Genomic DNA, 18,869 nt, shown 5'->3' with positions numbered 1-18,869 from the left:
GTAGGTTTAAGTGGAGCGCTCTGTCACCTCTTATGGCCTCACTCGCCGAGAGAATGAGGCGGCCTCTTCATCCACCGAACAAATTGCCCCTCCTCTCAAAGAACGGCTTCTTTTGAAACAAGCCAGATGTTACCCTTCGTGTGCTAACCGGGTGATTCATTAACGCTATAATTTCTCACTATGGCGCAGCGTGTGGAGAGGATAGGTGTCCAAAGCAGTGGGAGATTGTGTAAACCGTTTTCAGCGTCTCAAAAAGGAAGACATTTTGTTCTTGAGCGCACCTTGGAGGACGGGCAGCGCTCTCATCTCCGCTCGGGTCACTACTGTTGCCCGAGGCTGCAAATAACTGAAGCCAAGAAGGGATTCAAGTTTGAGAAAGAGGAATAAATGGCGTTTCTGAAAACAGTAGGGAGAGGTTTTTAGGATGCTCAGGGGTGCAGCTGCGGATTTCTAACAATTAATCAAATGCTTCATCACTCGGTTGATGGAAGTGTCAGGAAATTTGCAAAGAAATGCCAGTCACCATTTGTCTGTCCCAAGGTGACATGGAGTAAATGCCGTCAACAAAACTCCAAAGATAAACAACTTTGAAGGCAGTTAATCGCTATCGTCTTATGTCTTGGCACAGTCGCATGATTGGGAGATTTTTGTTAACGATTAGGCGCCAAAGAGACAAGCCGTTTTCTTAAAGGGACTATACAGAGTTTTAAAATGTTAAAAATAAGTATTTTCCTCCCCCTACATGTTCCAACAATGTCCTGATGTGTAGAATGAGCCCAGACCTGTTCACCACAACTGCTTCTAAAATCCTGCACTGTCAGATATAGAAGGTGCAGTTACACATATGACCTGAGGTGGCAGTAGTGAGTATAAAATGGCCACATACATCCAGCCCTTTTAAAGCTTGGGCTGTGGCTTGTTGCAAAAAAAGGTTGTGTTACCCAGAACTGCGTGAATGAAGCAAAAATACTACTCGTGAATGCTTGAGACGAGGGAATACTTTTACATTATATTATAATAAAAGTTTTCCAGACTGCGACTTTGGCCTTTTTTCCTGAAACGCAATAAACGCTTTCTAACACGTTCAGTCAAAAAACACAGAACAGTTATGGTAGAAGAGAAGTAAAGCCACAGTTTGAAAAGTTATTTCATTTCAGATCACGAGTAGATGCAAAGCTAATCCTTGTAAATTGTAAATTAGGCGTTATTTTCTTGGATAGAACCCTCGTTGCAGGATCCAGTGTGACGGCAAACCAAAAGCAACAGCTGTTTTGGGCACAAGTCTTATCAATGCCCCTGATGTGTTCATTGAACTGTCACTGAGGCTGAAATACATTTATCATTGTAGAAAAGAGAAGTCGCTATTTTCCAAATCTTCCTCCGAAATTGATCAATGGTTCCTGAACTTTCTCCCTTGAAGCCCCACCTGGCACTATACAAACAAATAATGGGCCATAGGGATTTAAATAGAAATAAACAGGAACTTGAGTATTGTCTGCTGCACATATACTCTTTAATCGGTCGTATATGATGAGTATACATCAGTAGCTCTAATATCTTATGCCCCTCTCACCTCCCGCACTTCCAGGCCCTTCCAAGCTACAACCATTTGCCCTTTAACGTATTTCCATTTATACCATAGCTCTGCATGAAATTCTATGAAGAAGGAAGACGAGATAATCATTGGACGTCAGTGGATTGTTCGCTCAACAATGCAGTTAGCCAAGAAAAAACGCATAACCTTGCTTTTCAGTATAAACAATGCTGAGGTGGGATCCACAGAGCTGAAGCCAAGAATGACACATGCAGGAGAATTCCTTCAGCCCACAGCACTACTACGTATTGTTTGCAGCCCACACAACAAGCAGCATAAGACACAAGTAAGACTGTGCAAAAAAGAACCAAAAAAATTGAACTGTTGACTGCGTGCTTTCTTAAATAGATAGGCTACAGCTGCACTGGGGGAAAGATTTAAGAAAATAATTGGTGTAATGTGGAGGCAATTGCAATAAGGGGTTGGCAACACTCTCTCACTCAAATTTAGATTCAGTCATGATTCATGCTCAATTGGTAGTGCCTTCTTGCCCTCCTCATTTAACCAAATTTCATTCTTCTTGAGAGAGTTCACAGTTAGCTATGATTGGTTAAATTCACCTGTACTTACTCATAGTATGGCAGGGAAAAATCAATGGGGGAGTGTGTGTGAGGAAATGAACACGGCGTGTGCTTGAGCACTAATAGAAAACTACTGAATTAAGATGATTTGATTTATTCAAATTGCTGGATCAGACTTTCACACATCACCATTGTACTGTATTTTATACTGCCATGTCAAACCCCTCTGGTTGAAAACTTGATATAATTAGAAGAAACATTATGAAAGGCACCAGCAGAGACAGTTGTATAAATGATTAAATTCACACACTGCAGGTCTGTTGACTCCCAATACATCTCAATTCATTCTAATCATCATTTGCTACAAAGAGCTCTGCGTACAATTGTATCAGTTCGAAGGAGAAGGAGGAAGAAATGTATGGCATTTCAACATGTTTACAAGGTCAAATGTTCCAATCTTTTAACATAGCTTTAACTGTAACTATTTGTGAGTTTAATCAAGCTGTAAAGAATGTAAAAAAAAAAGTCCCCGTCTAATCTTATTTCGCCATAATTCCAATAATTCCAAGCGTAGTCTCCAGTAAATCTTTTAAAAGCTGCATGGCAACAAGGGGCAGCGTCTCGTGAGGACTCAGCTACAATTACTAGAGAGAATCCTCTCAAATCCTGCGCTTTCCAGTAGCCCCACGTCTCTGGGCGTTAAGCTACCATTAACCGACAAAGGATTTGCCGCGTTGGGTGTCGGATTGACGCGTTGAACCGCCGTTATCCTAGTCCTGACGTGCACGGTCAATCATTCAGACATACAGTGCAGACGTACTCGGTGGCACAGTGGCACAGCTTCATTTTGGGTGAAAGCGTTACCGTTTCTTTGCTATAGTCAGCCGTAAGAATGCTAGAGATATTCACCTTGATGTTGAAAACTTTCCGTGCAGTTTCAGGAGTAGCCTAATGTTCTGACCAGCACCAACCACTAATTTACATCCATACCTTGATTGATGTGCAGAGATGCATCTTTCAGGTAATACTGGATCGTTTCTTTTTGAAAACGCATTGTGCAGACTGGACGCTCAAATGTATCACAATAGACTGGTCATCTTCAGGATCCCAAACAACTACACCATGCTGACATCATGTTTTTTGGAAGATGCAACTCTGGACACGCTGTACTGTACTTGCAAATGCTTATTTTTAGCACTGGCTTTAAACAATTGACTCAACCTACAATAGAAAAGCAACTGACAGCAAAAGGTTTTTTTTGAGTTCACTCAACTTAACCAAGAAGGTAGTTGGGCCAACTTAAGTGAGAAACTTGGCTCTTACTTTATTTTTATTTTTTTTCCTGAGAAAGTAACTATTAATATTTGACAAAACTTCCTATTTTAAGTCCAGCAAACTTTCAATTATCAAGCTCAAGTTAATGAGTTTGGTAAAGTAATTCTTCTTAGTTGGACTGACTTAAAGTTCGTATCTCTTTGTCATTATTGAATGAAGTTGGCATAAAACACACCAAGCATTTTTTTCCCCAACTTCTGCATAAGATTTGGCTCTATAAAAACCTTAACAGTTGAATAAACTCATAAAAAGATGTACAGCCATTTGTTTTACCTTCTTTAAGTTGACTCAACCTTTTATCATTTACAGTATGTCGTGCAAAACCCCACAACTGCATGCACTGAACAGAGATTATAGATTGAACCAACAAACGCTTTTTATGATTTTGTGGCCAAAGCCTCTACAACCGAGCCACTTCTTCCCAGTAATGATATTTGTGAACTGTATTTGGTTAAAACATGAATGCCGCTTGAAAACCTTCAAATAGCACTGGGTGCCAGCGCACAGTGTCAGAGGACCTTGGGCATGAGTATTGTGCTTGATGATTGCCTTCCCACGCAGGCACAGCGAGCAAATACACAACTCCACATAGAAACTGAACAGGGAGTCTCACTGCACGTTGATCAGCTCTGTGGCGTCTGAACATCTCGAACAAACTTCAAGCTATGAGGCAGACAACGCCAACAAATGACCTTCTGGCACTGCAATTTGAAGTCAAGTACAAGTCAGGACGTCTCCCTCAGCAATAACCCGAGAGTTCAGTGTTCATGAGAGAAACAGATCAAAGACTTCTCCAAACAAGAGCTAAGCCTGGAGTAATTACGACTGGATGATGAACAGTGGACAGAGAAGTGCGAAACAAAACAAGGAGAGATTAAGACGGATTACGGAGTATGGTTTGGTGTTTGAATGACCGGGATTAGGATTGAGCCAGACTTTATTGCGGTGTGTTTATGGAACTGTAAAGACCATAGTTCACCAAAGTAAAACATGCACAATAATGGCAGCATGTTTGAAAGAGGTCAAGCGACAAACCAGTATGATTAAAGAATAAATCAAAATAAATATGTCTGGATAGACTGAACAATTACATTTATATTGCTAAAAATGTTGGGTTTCTTCCTGCTGTCAATCAATTCATCCAATTTGAGCAAATAATTGCTTATTTCTAAACATTAGGTGTCAGCATTTTGCATCAGTACTAGAATTGCAAAAAATACTATGACTATGTGAATATAATACTATTGTGAAATCTTTTGTATTTGTTATTAGTCTTTTAAAGCAGTTCTTAACTGATGAAGCATCACACTCATTTTCAGTGGGTTGTGAGCCTTTTTCAGGGTACATTATTTCAATAATTATCTGCTATGAAAGGTAGACTCTTAGACTTTGTAAAAAATTACAGTAGTTTTAGGCATAATTTCAGCTTTAGGTTTATTTTATGCTTATTCAACAGTAATGTATGGGGTAAATACAGTGCTTTATGTGATATGTAGGAAATTCAATACTAATTTGAGTCACAGCTTGTCATTCTAGCATTACGGATGGGTCCTGCAGGTGGGAACCTCTGGGTACCTCACGATTCGATACATGGTTTACGATAAATCGTTTACTAACACACTTAAGATGGGTCTATAGATCTCTCAGAGGCATCACTTCATTTATATAAAATTCAAAAGGAATAAATCAACCCCAACTAGTCTGACTATAATTATAGTAAGTCTTTATAATTATAAAAACAATCATTGAAAGTAATATATTTGTGTGAGTGTTTGGTCCAAGTGCTTCAAACTGTAGCGCTGCCCTCTGTTCTGACTGAATTCTTGATCATTATTGGCCTCTATTGACTGTGAAAACTGTGGAACACTGCTACCTCATTAACATGCATGATGTTTCTCATTAATGTTCATGACATCATTAAACGTATTGATATCAGAAAAAAGTATAGGTATTGTCCGGCAAAATATTTTGATATATCGGAAAATCGATATATTGTCACACTCCTAGTCCTGACAGCATTTGAGTTGAGAACCACAGTATTAGAGGTGGGTGGATTCACGGTTCAAGAGGTTTAAACAGTTTCTCACTCCTTTATTTAGGCTTGGAACTATAATGCCTGCTCTGTCTGACAATTAAATGTGTGTGTTTTTGAGGTTTTAATTGTGTGGGATTATTACACCTGCAGTAAAAAGTACCCTGGCGATTGAATCCTTTCTTCAAGAACAGTGAGGAACACATTTGGCCGCACTTTGGATACCCTGATTTAAAGGGACTATACAATGTTTAAAATTATGCATTTTCCCCCCCCTACATGTTCCAGCAATGCCCTAATGTGTAGAATGAGTCCAGACCTATTCACCACAACTGCCTCTAAAATCCTGCACTGTCACATATAGAAGGTGCAGTTACACGTATGACCTGAGGTGGCAGTAGTGAGTATAACATGGCCAACTTGCATCCAGCCCCTTTAAAGTCAAAGCCCTTATAACTCAACTCTGTAACATTTATAAACATGACATGAGAAATGCCCTGAAAATCAGGTCTGCCATTTATTAGATTTGAAGTTGGAATAGTCAAAGTGAGATATGTTTATTACGGCTTCAAATTAGTACAGAAAAATGCATTACACAAATGAAATCGCTTGGGAGAGGAAAAATATGGTCATGACGGATTAACGTGCTATCCATTCCATATCATGCCAGGTTGAGAGTGCCATTTCCAGTTGACATGTTTGACCACATTTCATGCGTTAAATCAATCCACTTGGCTTGTGATGCATATACTTTATTAATGACTTCTCCCTCTGGTGGCGCCGAGGTGATAAAATAGAATTAGTCAGGCTCTACGTAATGGTAAACAGCCAAGAGTGTTATCTCAGGACACTAAATTTCAAAATGGTGCCTTCTGGCGACTGGAATTTTGATTAGGTGAGTGACATTCAACAAACTGCTGAGTCGGGAGTTTGTAGAGTGTTGTATTGCATAAGTGAGTGGTAGATCAAGAGAGAGCATTGAAAGGCAAAGGGTAACTTCAAGGATTAGCTGGAGTCGGGAATAGTGTTTAGTCGAATGAGCAGCTAATTGACTGTTGGCAATAACATGTCACATGTTCGTTTGTCGATTTTCATGTCTCCTTGGGGAAATTTGTCCTCCACAGAATGGGTCATCCTTCAAGTGACCAGTTCAGAGTCCGGGGACCCAGCGGTAGCACTTTTGTCTTTATTTTGGGGAAGGGGGCATAAATAATTGATTTTTGCTTTGTTTTATTTAAACAGGGACAGTGTACAACTTAACACTGACCAAAAGGGAAAGATGCTTTGTACTGGGTTATGGCAAAAATGCTAGTGTCTGGACAGGCTGACGTTACAGTACAAAACTAAATGTCTTCTAAATGTAGGGTACATGACCATGGATTTATACATTTTCATCATATAAAGCAGAACTAAGTAACTCATGCCCCTAGAGGCCATAAGCACCACTGCAGGTGTCGTAGCATGTTGCGTTTTTTTACTCATTAATTGTCCGTGCGAGTGAATACAACGCTGACAGAGGAGACAAAGGGAGAGAGGGATATTGTACATCTAATTACAGAATGGAGGTCATTTTTTTCACTCAAACTCGGTTGTAAATACTGTTTAAGTGACGCTAGCCAGCAATTAGCTTTGCCCGTTAGCCTGGTAGCTTCTTCTTCATGATTCTATTAGTGTGTATTGGGACCTCCGACCTGTAGGCAGGGGTTTTGCAAGCGTGTTTTTCTGGCCAGAGACACCAGGGGAAGATGAAAGACCTCTCAATCATCCCATTAACACTTGTATTACCCCCAGAGGGACTACGAAAAGGATCTATTTAGGTAAACACGCTACTTAGTGCTACTTTAAATGAGATCGAAATGTTATCCCTCTCATCACGCAAGCCATTTTTTAAATGTTCAAATGTTTTGAATGTAGTATATCCAATAACCTCTGTCAGCAATGTGTTCCACCGACTCATTGCAGATAAGGCTGTTTTACCAAAAGCAGTTCTACATATTGCATTCTCCTCTAGAAGTAGATTGAGCCATTTCATCAGTGCATTAAGTTGTACCAAAAAAAGCCCCATTCAACCTTTTGCCAGGGGTTGCCATCTGCAGTAGCCCGTACTTATCAAAATATGGTCAAAATAAATAATACACAATATCATTTCATCCTGTAACATACAACTGGACCATAAAACACGCAAAAATAACGAAATATACAAAACTAAAACGTGAACTATATCCACCGTATTCAAATTAAGCAACACAAGTCGACCCAAGTTATATTTTGGGTTTGCTTAACCTTCTGGCACAAATATAGTCGGTCAGCCTGATGACTAACTCGCCTGGCCTGGATTAAATTAACACTACTTTGAGTGTTGCTGAGTCACGGTGTTTTTACTTATTTTCTGTTTTTTTTTGGTGCGAGCCAGAGGTCGTGTTACAGCCAAAAGGAAGCAAGCAAGCAACCACTGCTACCGTTAACCCGAGCTGAACCCAATGGATAAGGACTCAGATCTGGGGAGCCAGGGACACATCATTTGGCCTCGAGTGAAAACATGTCAAAAAGCATCCAATTTCACAAGTTAAAATGGCGGTGTGGAGTCCACTGCATTGCATTGGGGATGTAAGGAGAGTAAAGCTGCAGAATGGAAGGAATAACATTGCTAGGTTAAATGAAATTGCCTTGACTTAAGGCATTGGTACTTAAAATTAGAACCCCATATAGCCACAGAAATGTCAATAATCTTGGCAAGTTACAACTGTCTCAATTTGATTTTTTTATTCATTCATTATGGCCCCAGTTCATCCAGGGGCAAAGCCAAGGGCGTATTCGACATCACGCTGGTGCACAGTGGGGGCCGTAATAGGAAAATTAGCGCATTGAGCTGCATTGCATGAGCTGAGATTTTGTTAAGTGTCCTTGCTCCCGCTGAGGTGAAAAGGTCAGAGGAGATTACTTGACAATGAGACGATGATAAAAGATGGAAATCACGAGTAGTGTCAGTCCATCCTTTCGTGATGAGTCAAAGTGAGCCTCCACATTTCACGCACAGGTGGTATTCGGTATAAATCAAGACATTTGTGTAGCCCGCAGTCCCTCTTTAAAATAATGATAGTAGAGAATTCAGATTTTCTAATTGTCAGTCTTTGGATCGCCTCATCAACCCACACTGTTTTAGGAAAGTGATTTAATTTGCAAGTACGCTTTTGTATATTTACATCATAGTAAGTCAATCGTTTAAATGATCTGGTTCAAGTATGTTTCTTTGCAGCAAGTTCTGTTCCAATATCAATGCTCTAGTTTTAGCTGGTTAAGACAAAATCCTTGAGAGGAATTTAATGACTTCGGTGTCCTCAAATAATCTTCCCAGTTGAATTAAATAGGCCGAATTAAAGAGAAAAAGATTGGAGCATTTTGTTCTTTTAGCGGCATTGGTAATGATATGTAACTTGTGTTAGATATTCCGGTTCAGTCCACTTCTTAAAAAGCAAACTCAACTGATCTGGTTCGATTCTCAATTTGTTGCCGTTCAGACAAAGCTCAATCCTGGTTTAGCCACTGTTCAGAACTGGGTTTAGACTTGACATTATTACTGCTTGTCAATAATGTTGCTGCTCTTTATGACTTGCTGAATGAAAACCATCCGTCTTTCTCACCTATCGACAGCAGTGTTGATTATTATCACGCAGTTTCTACACCCTAATAATGCCAATACGCTGGTCAAAACTCAATTACTCGATTAATTTCGCAGCTCTAACTTTGAAAACCAAAATGAGCCTGTGGTTTCTGATCAAAAAGTTTAAAGATCCTTATCAAAGGACATTCATGGACAGGCTATTATATTATTAGTCAATGCAGTAGGCCAAGATAGTGTCCACAGGCGCCTTGCTCTGCCCTCATAAAAGGTGCTTTAATTTAATAAAACAGAGGATGAGGTGCTGATAATACGCTGGAGTAGATTGGCCAGACAAAATGTCCACTCGGTAGCTCCCAGGTAAGTACACACAGACAGCCAAGTCCCTGTTGACAGAAGGCAATCATGGCAGATAAGCGCGGGCGGATAATTGTCCTATCTGAATCAGCATCTATATGAGAGCGCGCTGCTCATTTTGAAATCAGCATGCAGGGGGAGTGATCTCTCTGTCAGGCCCTCGCAGCTAAATTGAGGAGTCGTGATGCCGCTATCAGTTGTGTTTTGGAGCGAGTTCATTGTCTGAGATCAGAGTTTCAAAGCTTAAGGGCAGGAGCGGCACTTGTGATATGAGAACGGAAAAAAGGTTTGTCAGTACGCTGTTGTTAATGAACGGGTGTGGTCTGCCTGGTTTGCCATTTCCTTTTCTGTGCAGATGCGCCTCTCGATTTTTCTTCCATTTCTCCACTGTGAAAACAACCAAGTTCTATCTTCGCGTTTAACCTTCTGTGTTGCAGCACCTTGAACAAAGGATAGCAGTAAAATCGGAAGGATAAGTACTAATAGAAATGTCAAATATGCTAATCTGCCAGTTTGGGAAGGTGACTCTGGTCCTATCCTGCCATATCTTTAAAATCATGAAAGCCAACCCGTCTATTATGCTGAACAGTGACAAGGAACCACATATTAGCACTCAATTGATGAATGAAATAAATGGCTGTCGTCTAAGAACCCTCAGTCACTTGAACATTTGACTCAGTGGGATGTAAAAATAAAAGTGCCGAGGATCTTTGTAAGAGTATTTCATTGGCACCGATTAACCCGTGTTTTTTTCTGTGCTTCTCAGGAAACATGGTGAGCAAGGAGGGAGGCAAATGCATGCTCACCAACTCAGAGTCGGACTCGGAGGCGGCCCCAGTGCCCTCCACCGCCCTGGCACTGCAGAAGTATTCCCTGGACGCGACGCGACAGGTGCGGAAGAGGAACAAGGCGCTGCAAGTTCGCTTCAAGGATATTTGTGAGGCGCAGAACGAGCAGAGGGAGGCTGAGCTGCAGGCGGCGAGGAAAGCTGGCAAGCCCATCTCCTACAAAGTGGCCTACCGCAAGTACATGACCGTGCCGGCGCGGAGGTCTATACCCAATGTGACGAAAAGCACTGGAGTCCAGACGTCTCCGGATCTGAAAAAGAGATACCAGACTTTTCCGTTCGAGAGGAAGAAGGGCCACACGTTTAAACATGTGGCCGCAGTGGAAACGTATAGGGGTCAGAACAACGGGGTGATGGTGGACGGGAAGCACTCGCAGACAGATGGGGACTTGGATGACGAGGAGGAGGAGGGTGCGTGTGGGGGCAGTGGAGTTCGCAGGACCAGGGCTCTGCTGCATACGAATGAGCAGCACACAGCGCCGGACGGCCTGGGCTCGGAGCTGCAGCTCAGCTGTACTGCGGATTCAGACTGCCTCCCGGATGCTCAGGGCTACCAGCTCTGCAGCCTCCCCAAAACACGGACTGGGTTAAATCAGGCCGACAAACTGCTGCACCTGGAGGAGGGCTCATCCCAGACCCTGCCGGACAGGGCCTCCAAGGTGACGGGCCCCCTCGCCTGGAACTCTCTCACACAGGTGGAGTGTTTGGACAGTCCTTCAGTGCGGAGCAAGAGGAAGAAAGCCTTACAGCTCAACGGGCTGCAGTCCGAGACACTGCCCCGGGCTGGGGGGTGTACGACACAGGCACAGTGCCACTCGGGACGCCTGTCTGCGCCTCCTCTGTCCTCCCTCTCGCCCGACTCCACGCAGGACGTCTGTAAGCAAATAGTGCCTATGAACCAGGACGGGGAAGTAAAAGCACAGCTCCAGGCCATGGAGAACCTCATCAGCTCCAGCCAAGAGACCATCAAAGTCCTGCTGGGGGTGATTCAGGAGCTGGAGAAGGGGGAGGCCCACCGAGAGGGGTAAGACTCACTCTCAGCACTGTTTAATATAGCTCGCTGCTGTTTCAATATTGTGACATGATTAATGCGTGTTGTAGAATTCATCAAAAAAACAGGAAGCTATCGAGTATCCTATTTACTTCTGTTAACCCGAGTAGAAGATAAAGACCACATTGCCAGTGCTGTAGTTTCACCTGACATACCCCGCAGCGCTATCGCATCACACCGACTTCTGTGATGACTGTCCTGCAGATATTAAAGCCAGGCAAGGCTGCAGAACTAATGCACGGACCAATCTCGCTCCATTTCGCCCAGAAGGGTTGATGACCCATGGCTCCGAGACGTATGAGGCTGCGGGGATGTCATCTTTAATCACAAAACTGAGGGTGGCTAGAGGCAGAAAACATGCACTGTTTCTGAAAAAAATACAAAAAATAAAAAATCCTGATAGAAAAACAAATCTGCAAACCGTTCATCTATTTTGCTTTCTTACAAGCTTTAAAGTTATCTGGAGTTCTCGGTTTATTATTACACTTCATGCCCCATCTTAGGTCATTTAATAGCTCACTGCCTCTTGTTAACCTATTGCGAGACCAGGGGCCTTGAAAAGTCACTGCTTGTGGAAAATACATTTACTGCCCAGTGGATGGAGACTGTAGAGAAGGGCGGGAGATAGCGGCATGCAGCTGAAGTCCAGGACTGTTTATATCTGAACACATGAGGCAAACAAACTGGCCAATTTATTGAGAAGATCCACCAGAGCTCAGATCTCTATCGGCTTTGATCAGTGAAGTATGAAATATGAAAGCGTTATACACTGGTTTTCAAAACACGGTACAGGTAACAATGATGGCATGAAGGATTTGTGTTTTTGTATTCAGCAGGGTCTAAATCAACACTGGTCTGTCGTTTTACTGCCAGATGCCGTTTTGTGGACTTTTTATAGACCGTCCGAGATGTTTGAAACCATTGGTACAGCATTATCCATTTGTCCTTTCATGTGAGCGTTCGTTTTTCCCAAAATGCAGCCCTTTCTGACGATTAAAGACGGTACTTCACAGGCCGAACATTTTCTGTAGTGGCACGAAGAAAACTGAGAAGCTACGCCTCCAGCCCACCCAATCCAAGTCCGTGGGGATTTACAAGCAGCAACAGAGATAGAACAAGCAAAGAACAACTTGACGAAACCAAATGATTTCGCACTAAGCTTTGAATAGTCTTTTTAAGAGTTTACGGCATCTGCGCAGCCAATTATTTTTACCTTACTGCGACAACAAGGAAGCTTTAATCTCCTTATCACAGGCCTCTTAAAAGTGTAATGTTAAGACTAAAAGGAAGCGAACATGTGGCAAAGCAGCGGCAGTTATTCGTCTCCTCAGATCTGACGAAGGAGCAGGTGCAGGAGAGGGAGAGGTGAACATGATTAAGATGTTATTGTTTTGATGGTATAGTATCAAACCTCTTTCATCGAGGGAGCGCATATTTAAGTTCGGAAGGCATTGAGGGCCATTTCAGAGAGGTCTTAAAGGGGGGGTATTATGCAAAATCGACTTTTTCAAGCTTTACATCATGTTATTAAGTCATTCCCTCATTAAAAACATGCCTGAAGTGTTGCCTTAGCACATTCACGTATTTTCGAGTAATCTGTAAAAACTCCGATGGCAGCCATTTTAGGGATAAAACGCCTGATTCCTTCAGGAAACGCCTCCGACCTCCAGGATACGCCTCCAACCTTTCGTCACCAGCCGAGTAACCAACCACTGTCCCTCAGCAGAACCCCCTCCCCGCAGTGTCTAGCCCTAAGATGTAAACAGAGTCATCATGGAGGATTAGCTTCATGTGTTGTGAACCGGAGTTACAGCAGACTTTTACAAAGACACATCAGTGTTTCTGTTACCGAAACACCCAGGATTAAAACCGGTGACAAGAACACTTATTTCAGTGTCTGGTTCTGCGCTGGGCCTTGATGATGCACAGAGCCTCCGGAGAAAGCTAATGCTAAGCTAAACCTCGAGTCATCACGTGGAAACGAGAAATATGCACACATGAAGTCAATAAAACCACCACACACATAAAGAACCGTTTAACAATGATCACACACGGAGCCTGGCTTGTTGATTGTGTAGTTTATTGCTCACATTTCATCTACAGTGAGTCTTAGCCGAGTGGTTTTCTCCCGGAGCTAAGGCACTATTAGCCACGACAAGCTAACAACCTTCACCTTCACAACATTCATTGAAAACAGGCAGCATATTATGCACAAATAACGTCAATAAAGCAGGCAACTACTTGAAGCAGCCTTTACGATGATCACACAATGAGCCTGGCTTTACACATTTGTGGTTTATTGCAGACTTTTCATCAACAATGAGCTGTAGTCGATTATAACAAGCTAACGGTGTAACCTCGAAAAACCACTGTCCACCTGCACAGATAATGTCCGTCTTTGAATCGTATGGGCTCCTGCAGATCATGGTGTCGTCCATGGGGGTATAGTTAGAGATCCATAGGGCATGGCAGATGCAAAGAGATAGCCTCCAAACAGAAGTTATTTTTCAGGCAAGAGCCCCTTCCAAGCGTCCGGTGTGGAAGGTTTGTCTCCAAATAATATCCTGTGTGGCCATTGTTCACAAAGTGATAAACAGTAGCTCCTTTCCAACAATAAAAATTAAAATGCACCGATCGTAGTTTCAATACAGTTGAGACAACGAGCGCAGTGTTGTTGTGATGCCACAGACAGCGTGTGGAGGGGGCGTGTCGGAAAGGGTCAGAGGTTCTTAAAGAGACAGGGGCCTATTTCAAGTCTTTCGCTACCGCCATTTTGAAAGAGCAATTTTATACAAGGCAGTTATTCTAATTTACTGCATTTACAGACCAACAGAAGGTTTCGTCATCATTGTAGTGTGCCATAGACTGGTGCTATGTGGCTGAAAAAAGCATAATACCCCCTCTTTAACTGTGCCCAAGACATTTATCAAGACTTGGAACACAAACCGAACTGATTGTTCTGATTGCAGGTCTAAGGAGGAGACCGCTGAGCTTTGAACCACTGTTATTTTTTGTTAACACAAAAAAAAAAAAATAACACAAAAAAGATCGACGAAATAACTGGTACCATGAATGACTGATTCTCAAACTCCTGGTACTTAACACATTGAGTGCCAAAAACAGATAAACTAGTTTTCTAATTACAAAACTAGACACTGTAATACAGTGTTTTTCAACCACTGTCCACACATAATGTACCGTTTTCGAGTGTCTATGCTGTCTAGTGATCGGCAGAGTATTATACTCTTCCATATCAGGTAGTTAATTTCTTTGAGACAAGAGAATTAGTGATGTATTGAGGCATTGTGGCTAGTGAGACTATACGGTGGTCCTATTCAAGACACTTTGATGAGAACATTTTCTGCTGGTGGTGTGCCTCGTGATTATTTCAATGAAAAAAATGTGCCTTGGCTCAACAAAGGTTGAAAAACACTGCTCTAATACACCTTATGTGTGATTTTGGTAGCTCAGTGATGAACAGAAGTGAAATAAATGATGATCAAATCTTGTAAAAAGTCAAGATCTGGACATTTCATATGCAGTATTGCGTTTCTTTTCTTCTTTTCTTCTTTTTTGTCAGTGGGGGCGTGGTGTTGCGTAGCTAACAGCTGTACACCCGACATTTCTCTCTCGATCTCTGGAGCGCGTTTGACAAAGCAGCGGTTTCCCATGAACTGATCAGTTGAGATTTAAACGTTTCTCTGAGTTTTTAAATGGTCAAAATCTGTCCATGGACGGCTGAGAAACATCCGGGTTAAGACTTGAATCTGAGAACCAAAGCGATCGATCTGCGGCAACACACAGTGTTTCAATACGTGTCAACAATGTTGTCATTGGAAATTGACTTGAAACAAATGTATTTAGGCATTTGCCTCTTCTCATAACTTTAGTGCCAGAGCAAAGAGGTGGAGAGAGGAGCAGAGAGGAGTTAGTCAGAAAGCAGAGTGTTTGATAAAACACTAATAATCTCCAAATCTAGAAAAAAATCTGTGATTTTGATCAAAACTAGCCTCTGTCTAGCTTAGGTTTTCTAAGGAACCGAGGCACGTAGAATTGAACTGTCACCTACAGAGAGCTTAGATTCAATACGCTGTGGTGCTACAAATATCATGAAAACTGGTCTGGATTGTTGGCACTCAACAGCTAAATCCCCCAAACAGCGCGGCACTCAATGTGTTAAGAGTCTTAAGAGTTAAAAGTGCTAGTTTAGTGTTGTTATAGACCGAGGGGCTCATTTATACAAGCTCACGTACGGACAAAAGGAGGCCAAAACCTTCTGTTCTGTCCCAAAGGTGGGATTCATAGAAATTAACATGAAACAGAACGCTGCACAGACGCGAGAAGTCTCGAGGAAAAGCAACAAGGGGAAGTCAGTTTGTGCACTGCTTATTTCTTTTGTATTTAGCTCGAAAATGACTATGGTATTAAAAACATAAAACATGAGAACCATAGGCTTTGTGTAAAGTGTTTAAATCTTTCGTTTAGCTTACTTTGACAAAAATACTGCAGTCATCTGTGACGCTCAAAGACGTGCACGCTCGTGCACGCTCATGTACGGACAGATCCCAGCAGAACAACTCTGTGCTTTAACCATAGTCTGAACAACTCCTGCAGAGGCCACGCTGAGGGCTGGTCCAAGGCACAAATCCATTCACGCTGCATAATTACGCTCTGCAGCTTCATAAGCTCCCTCTCTCTAGCACACCTCCCGGACACTGCTCCTCATTCACGCCACCCAAAGCGAACCGCTGCTTCATCCAACACAAAGCCCCGACTGCATGTACAGCATGCTCAAGAAACACTATCTGAGCCCAACGACCACATAATGTAGTTTCAGGAAGTTTGAGCTCCGCAAACAGCACTGGCACATATCACAATCACCTGCCTAAATGGCTCTTCTTTACGCTCTAAACGTGTATTTACACAAGTTTAATTGATTGACTGCACGGTGCCAATACTTGTGATCAGAGACAGTGATAACATGAGTAAAGATCCACAGCCTCAGCTGTCGGGGCCGACTCTGGGGGAGAAGAGGAGATTAAGTGGTGCTGCGTGTATGTGAACTTTTGTTCATACATACTCTTATAGTCTCTGGCACAGTGTTTTAAATGAGACCCCTGGTGGATTTAATACTGGTTGTGTGCATTTAAAGGTACAAAAAAAACAGTAATAGTTTTTTTTTTTTTTACATTTGTAAACTACTACTGCCTGATAAAATGATTAAATTAAATCAGAAAATATGCCTGTTAATTCAACAAACTTCAATTAGTTTCCAGTCATGTTAGTGACCATGAAGCTTCCCCGTTCCATAAGACTGCAGTTTTGCCTTAACCTTTCCTGTAAATATGGCCCCAAATATCACTTTTCAACAACAATATTGTGTTTTCATAGCATCAAACCTAAGGCGATAACAGTCATGAAATCCGTTTTAACTTCCACGCTTTACTTTGCCAATTTTAAACTTTTCGCCAGCCAAGCAAAAATGTCTGCCTCACAATATTGTAAATAAATGTCAGTCGCACAACAAATGGCACTGGCCACAGGCTATAGGTGAATTGTCAGAGCAATTACTCCTGATGTTTAGTGCGCATGCTTTTGATGCAATTTTTACTGCGGAAATGTTACTGCGGAAGTGCATTTGTCATTGACCATGTCCCGCTGTCAGCCTGGTTTTACGGATAATGGATTGTGTAAGAAATATAAAAAGTGTGGCAGTATTTGGGGAAAAATGATGCAGCTTCTCAGTCGAGGTGGGAAATTTATCGTCTAAATGATAATGTCAAATTTGCTGTTTGGAAGATTAAGCACATTTACGATATCGAGATCTTCAAGAAATGTGGGAAAAGTGGAAAGAAGTAGTCAGTTCAGGACAAATACCTTTTTGAACGACAAAGCATTGTAAATTAAGATGTTGGCCAGGACATTTTGACCTACTTTACCTACTGATGGTTTGCAAAAACATCACTTCATCATCATTATCAAGAAAGTTTTTTGTCTAGTATCGCCGAGCCCTACTTCTTAAGACAGGCAAGCAGGAATAGACTATTAAAATATGCATCAGAAGTGTATTTATGTCCAGGCCCATCCAATAATCTATTCACAATAATGTCGTTTTTTTCTACAGCAGCAAAAGCAGTTGACCTGAAGATGTCCCACACAATGCTCCCAATTAGTTTGCGGGTCAAAGTTTGGTTAGTAGCCGTTATTTCCATAATTGACAGCAGTGAAAAATATATGAATCTGTCACTCCTTGTTAACTTTTTATATTTCACGCCTTGCTTGACTGCAGGGTATTTTTGTAAAACTGCAATATAAATAGAAGGCTAGATTTATAGACGTAAGACATGGCACACTGTATACGGAGAGTATTGTGAATCTTACAGCTACCATAGCATCCAAAAGCTTAGAAATTGCTTTGGTGCATTATCAAGAAAGCACACAGCCCTTATTGATCATACTTAGGAAGCTGTTGCAACTTGCGATGCCTATTAGCACGACTTGGCTTTTTATGCCTTGGAACGGACACGCACTAAGTGTCCTTACTCGAGTATGAAGGAGAAGGGTTTATAAATATACCGTTAATGGTACTTTTGGCTTGGTTCTCCCCGGGGAGGTCTTCAGAAATTAGCTCCACTCTTTTTCTCTTATCAAAAGGTTGGACCAGAGATTGGGGTGCGAATGGAAGCCCAGGCAGATAAGACTAAAGGGTGGTAGTTTTGTGGCAGTGGTCGGTGTTTTCTATCAGTGGCCTATTGATTTGTTCATCAGGGGAAAAGCTACACAAGGTGGGACTGACCTTCTAGACTGGACCCTGCTGTCTCCTCTCCAGTAATGGCCTTTTCTGTCAGTAAAAACGAATGGCCAAAGGTACTGTCTGCGGTGAAAAGTTGGTTCAGAGTTGTAAAGAGTTGGTGGGGCACGATGATCTGGATGACTGACACTGGCCTGTTGAGGAGTTTTGCGTTTTAAGCAAATATATATTTCATGATTTTATACGAAAAACAGAGAAGCAGTTTTTATATTTTGATAACCATGTGTTAGGTCATTGATTTTATTTCTGGACTTGAAACTTGAAGAGTAGTTTGAGCAGTAGCAATAGTAAAAGAAACTGTAAAATTATCAGAAGCAGTTAAAATGACTAGAAGTCGATCGGGCCGATATTTGGGGGTTTTACAATATCAGCTATCGGCCGAGCTAGTGGCGATAAAAAGATATCTCCGGTGGTAGAGACTTCCCGATAAAAATGTGTTCTCTCGCTGCGCAAAATGTCGCTAACGGCAGCATGCTAATTCTAGCGGCAACTAATCAAAGCTGGGACAGAAACTATGATTGAATCACCTTAAGCAATGCAATAAAATTGGCACACTGCTGAGCTGGCCAAGTACTTATGTTTTTACAGGATTACAGACCAGACATTTGGAAAAATCAGCCAACAAACCCCCCCCAAAATCAGCATCGGCCTTAGTAAAACCCATATCGGTCAACCTCAAAATTGACACTACTTCATATTGAT

The 18,869-nt window shown here is 42.0% G+C and overlaps 2 protein-coding genes across 3 annotated transcripts in view; one reads left to right on the top strand and one right to left on the bottom strand.

Annotated features, from left to right (window-relative positions):
- The window catches only part of dock1 (dedicator of cytokinesis 1), a 294,516-nt gene that overhangs the window by 132,752 nt on the left and 142,895 nt on the right, over positions 1-18,869 (bottom strand). The window lies entirely within an intron of this gene.
- The window catches only part of insyn2a (inhibitory synaptic factor 2A), a 42,371-nt gene that overhangs the window by 3,356 nt on the left and 20,146 nt on the right, over positions 1-18,869 (top strand). The window contains exon 2 of the mRNA XM_079577215.1: positions 10,225-11,329. Coding sequence (XP_079433341.1) covers positions 10,230-11,329 — 1,100 coding nt within the window. The 5' untranslated portion in view covers positions 10,225-10,229. The remainder of the gene's footprint in view (positions 1-10,224; positions 11,330-18,869) is intronic.

This window comes from Gobius niger, assembly GCF_951799975.1.
Source record: "Gobius niger genome assembly, chromosome: 19".
In the NCBI taxonomy this organism is placed as follows: domain Eukaryota; kingdom Metazoa; phylum Chordata; class Actinopteri; order Gobiiformes; family Gobiidae; genus Gobius; species Gobius niger.
Note: the sequence above shows the minus strand (reverse complement) of the source record. Positions and strands in the feature narration are given on the sequence as shown.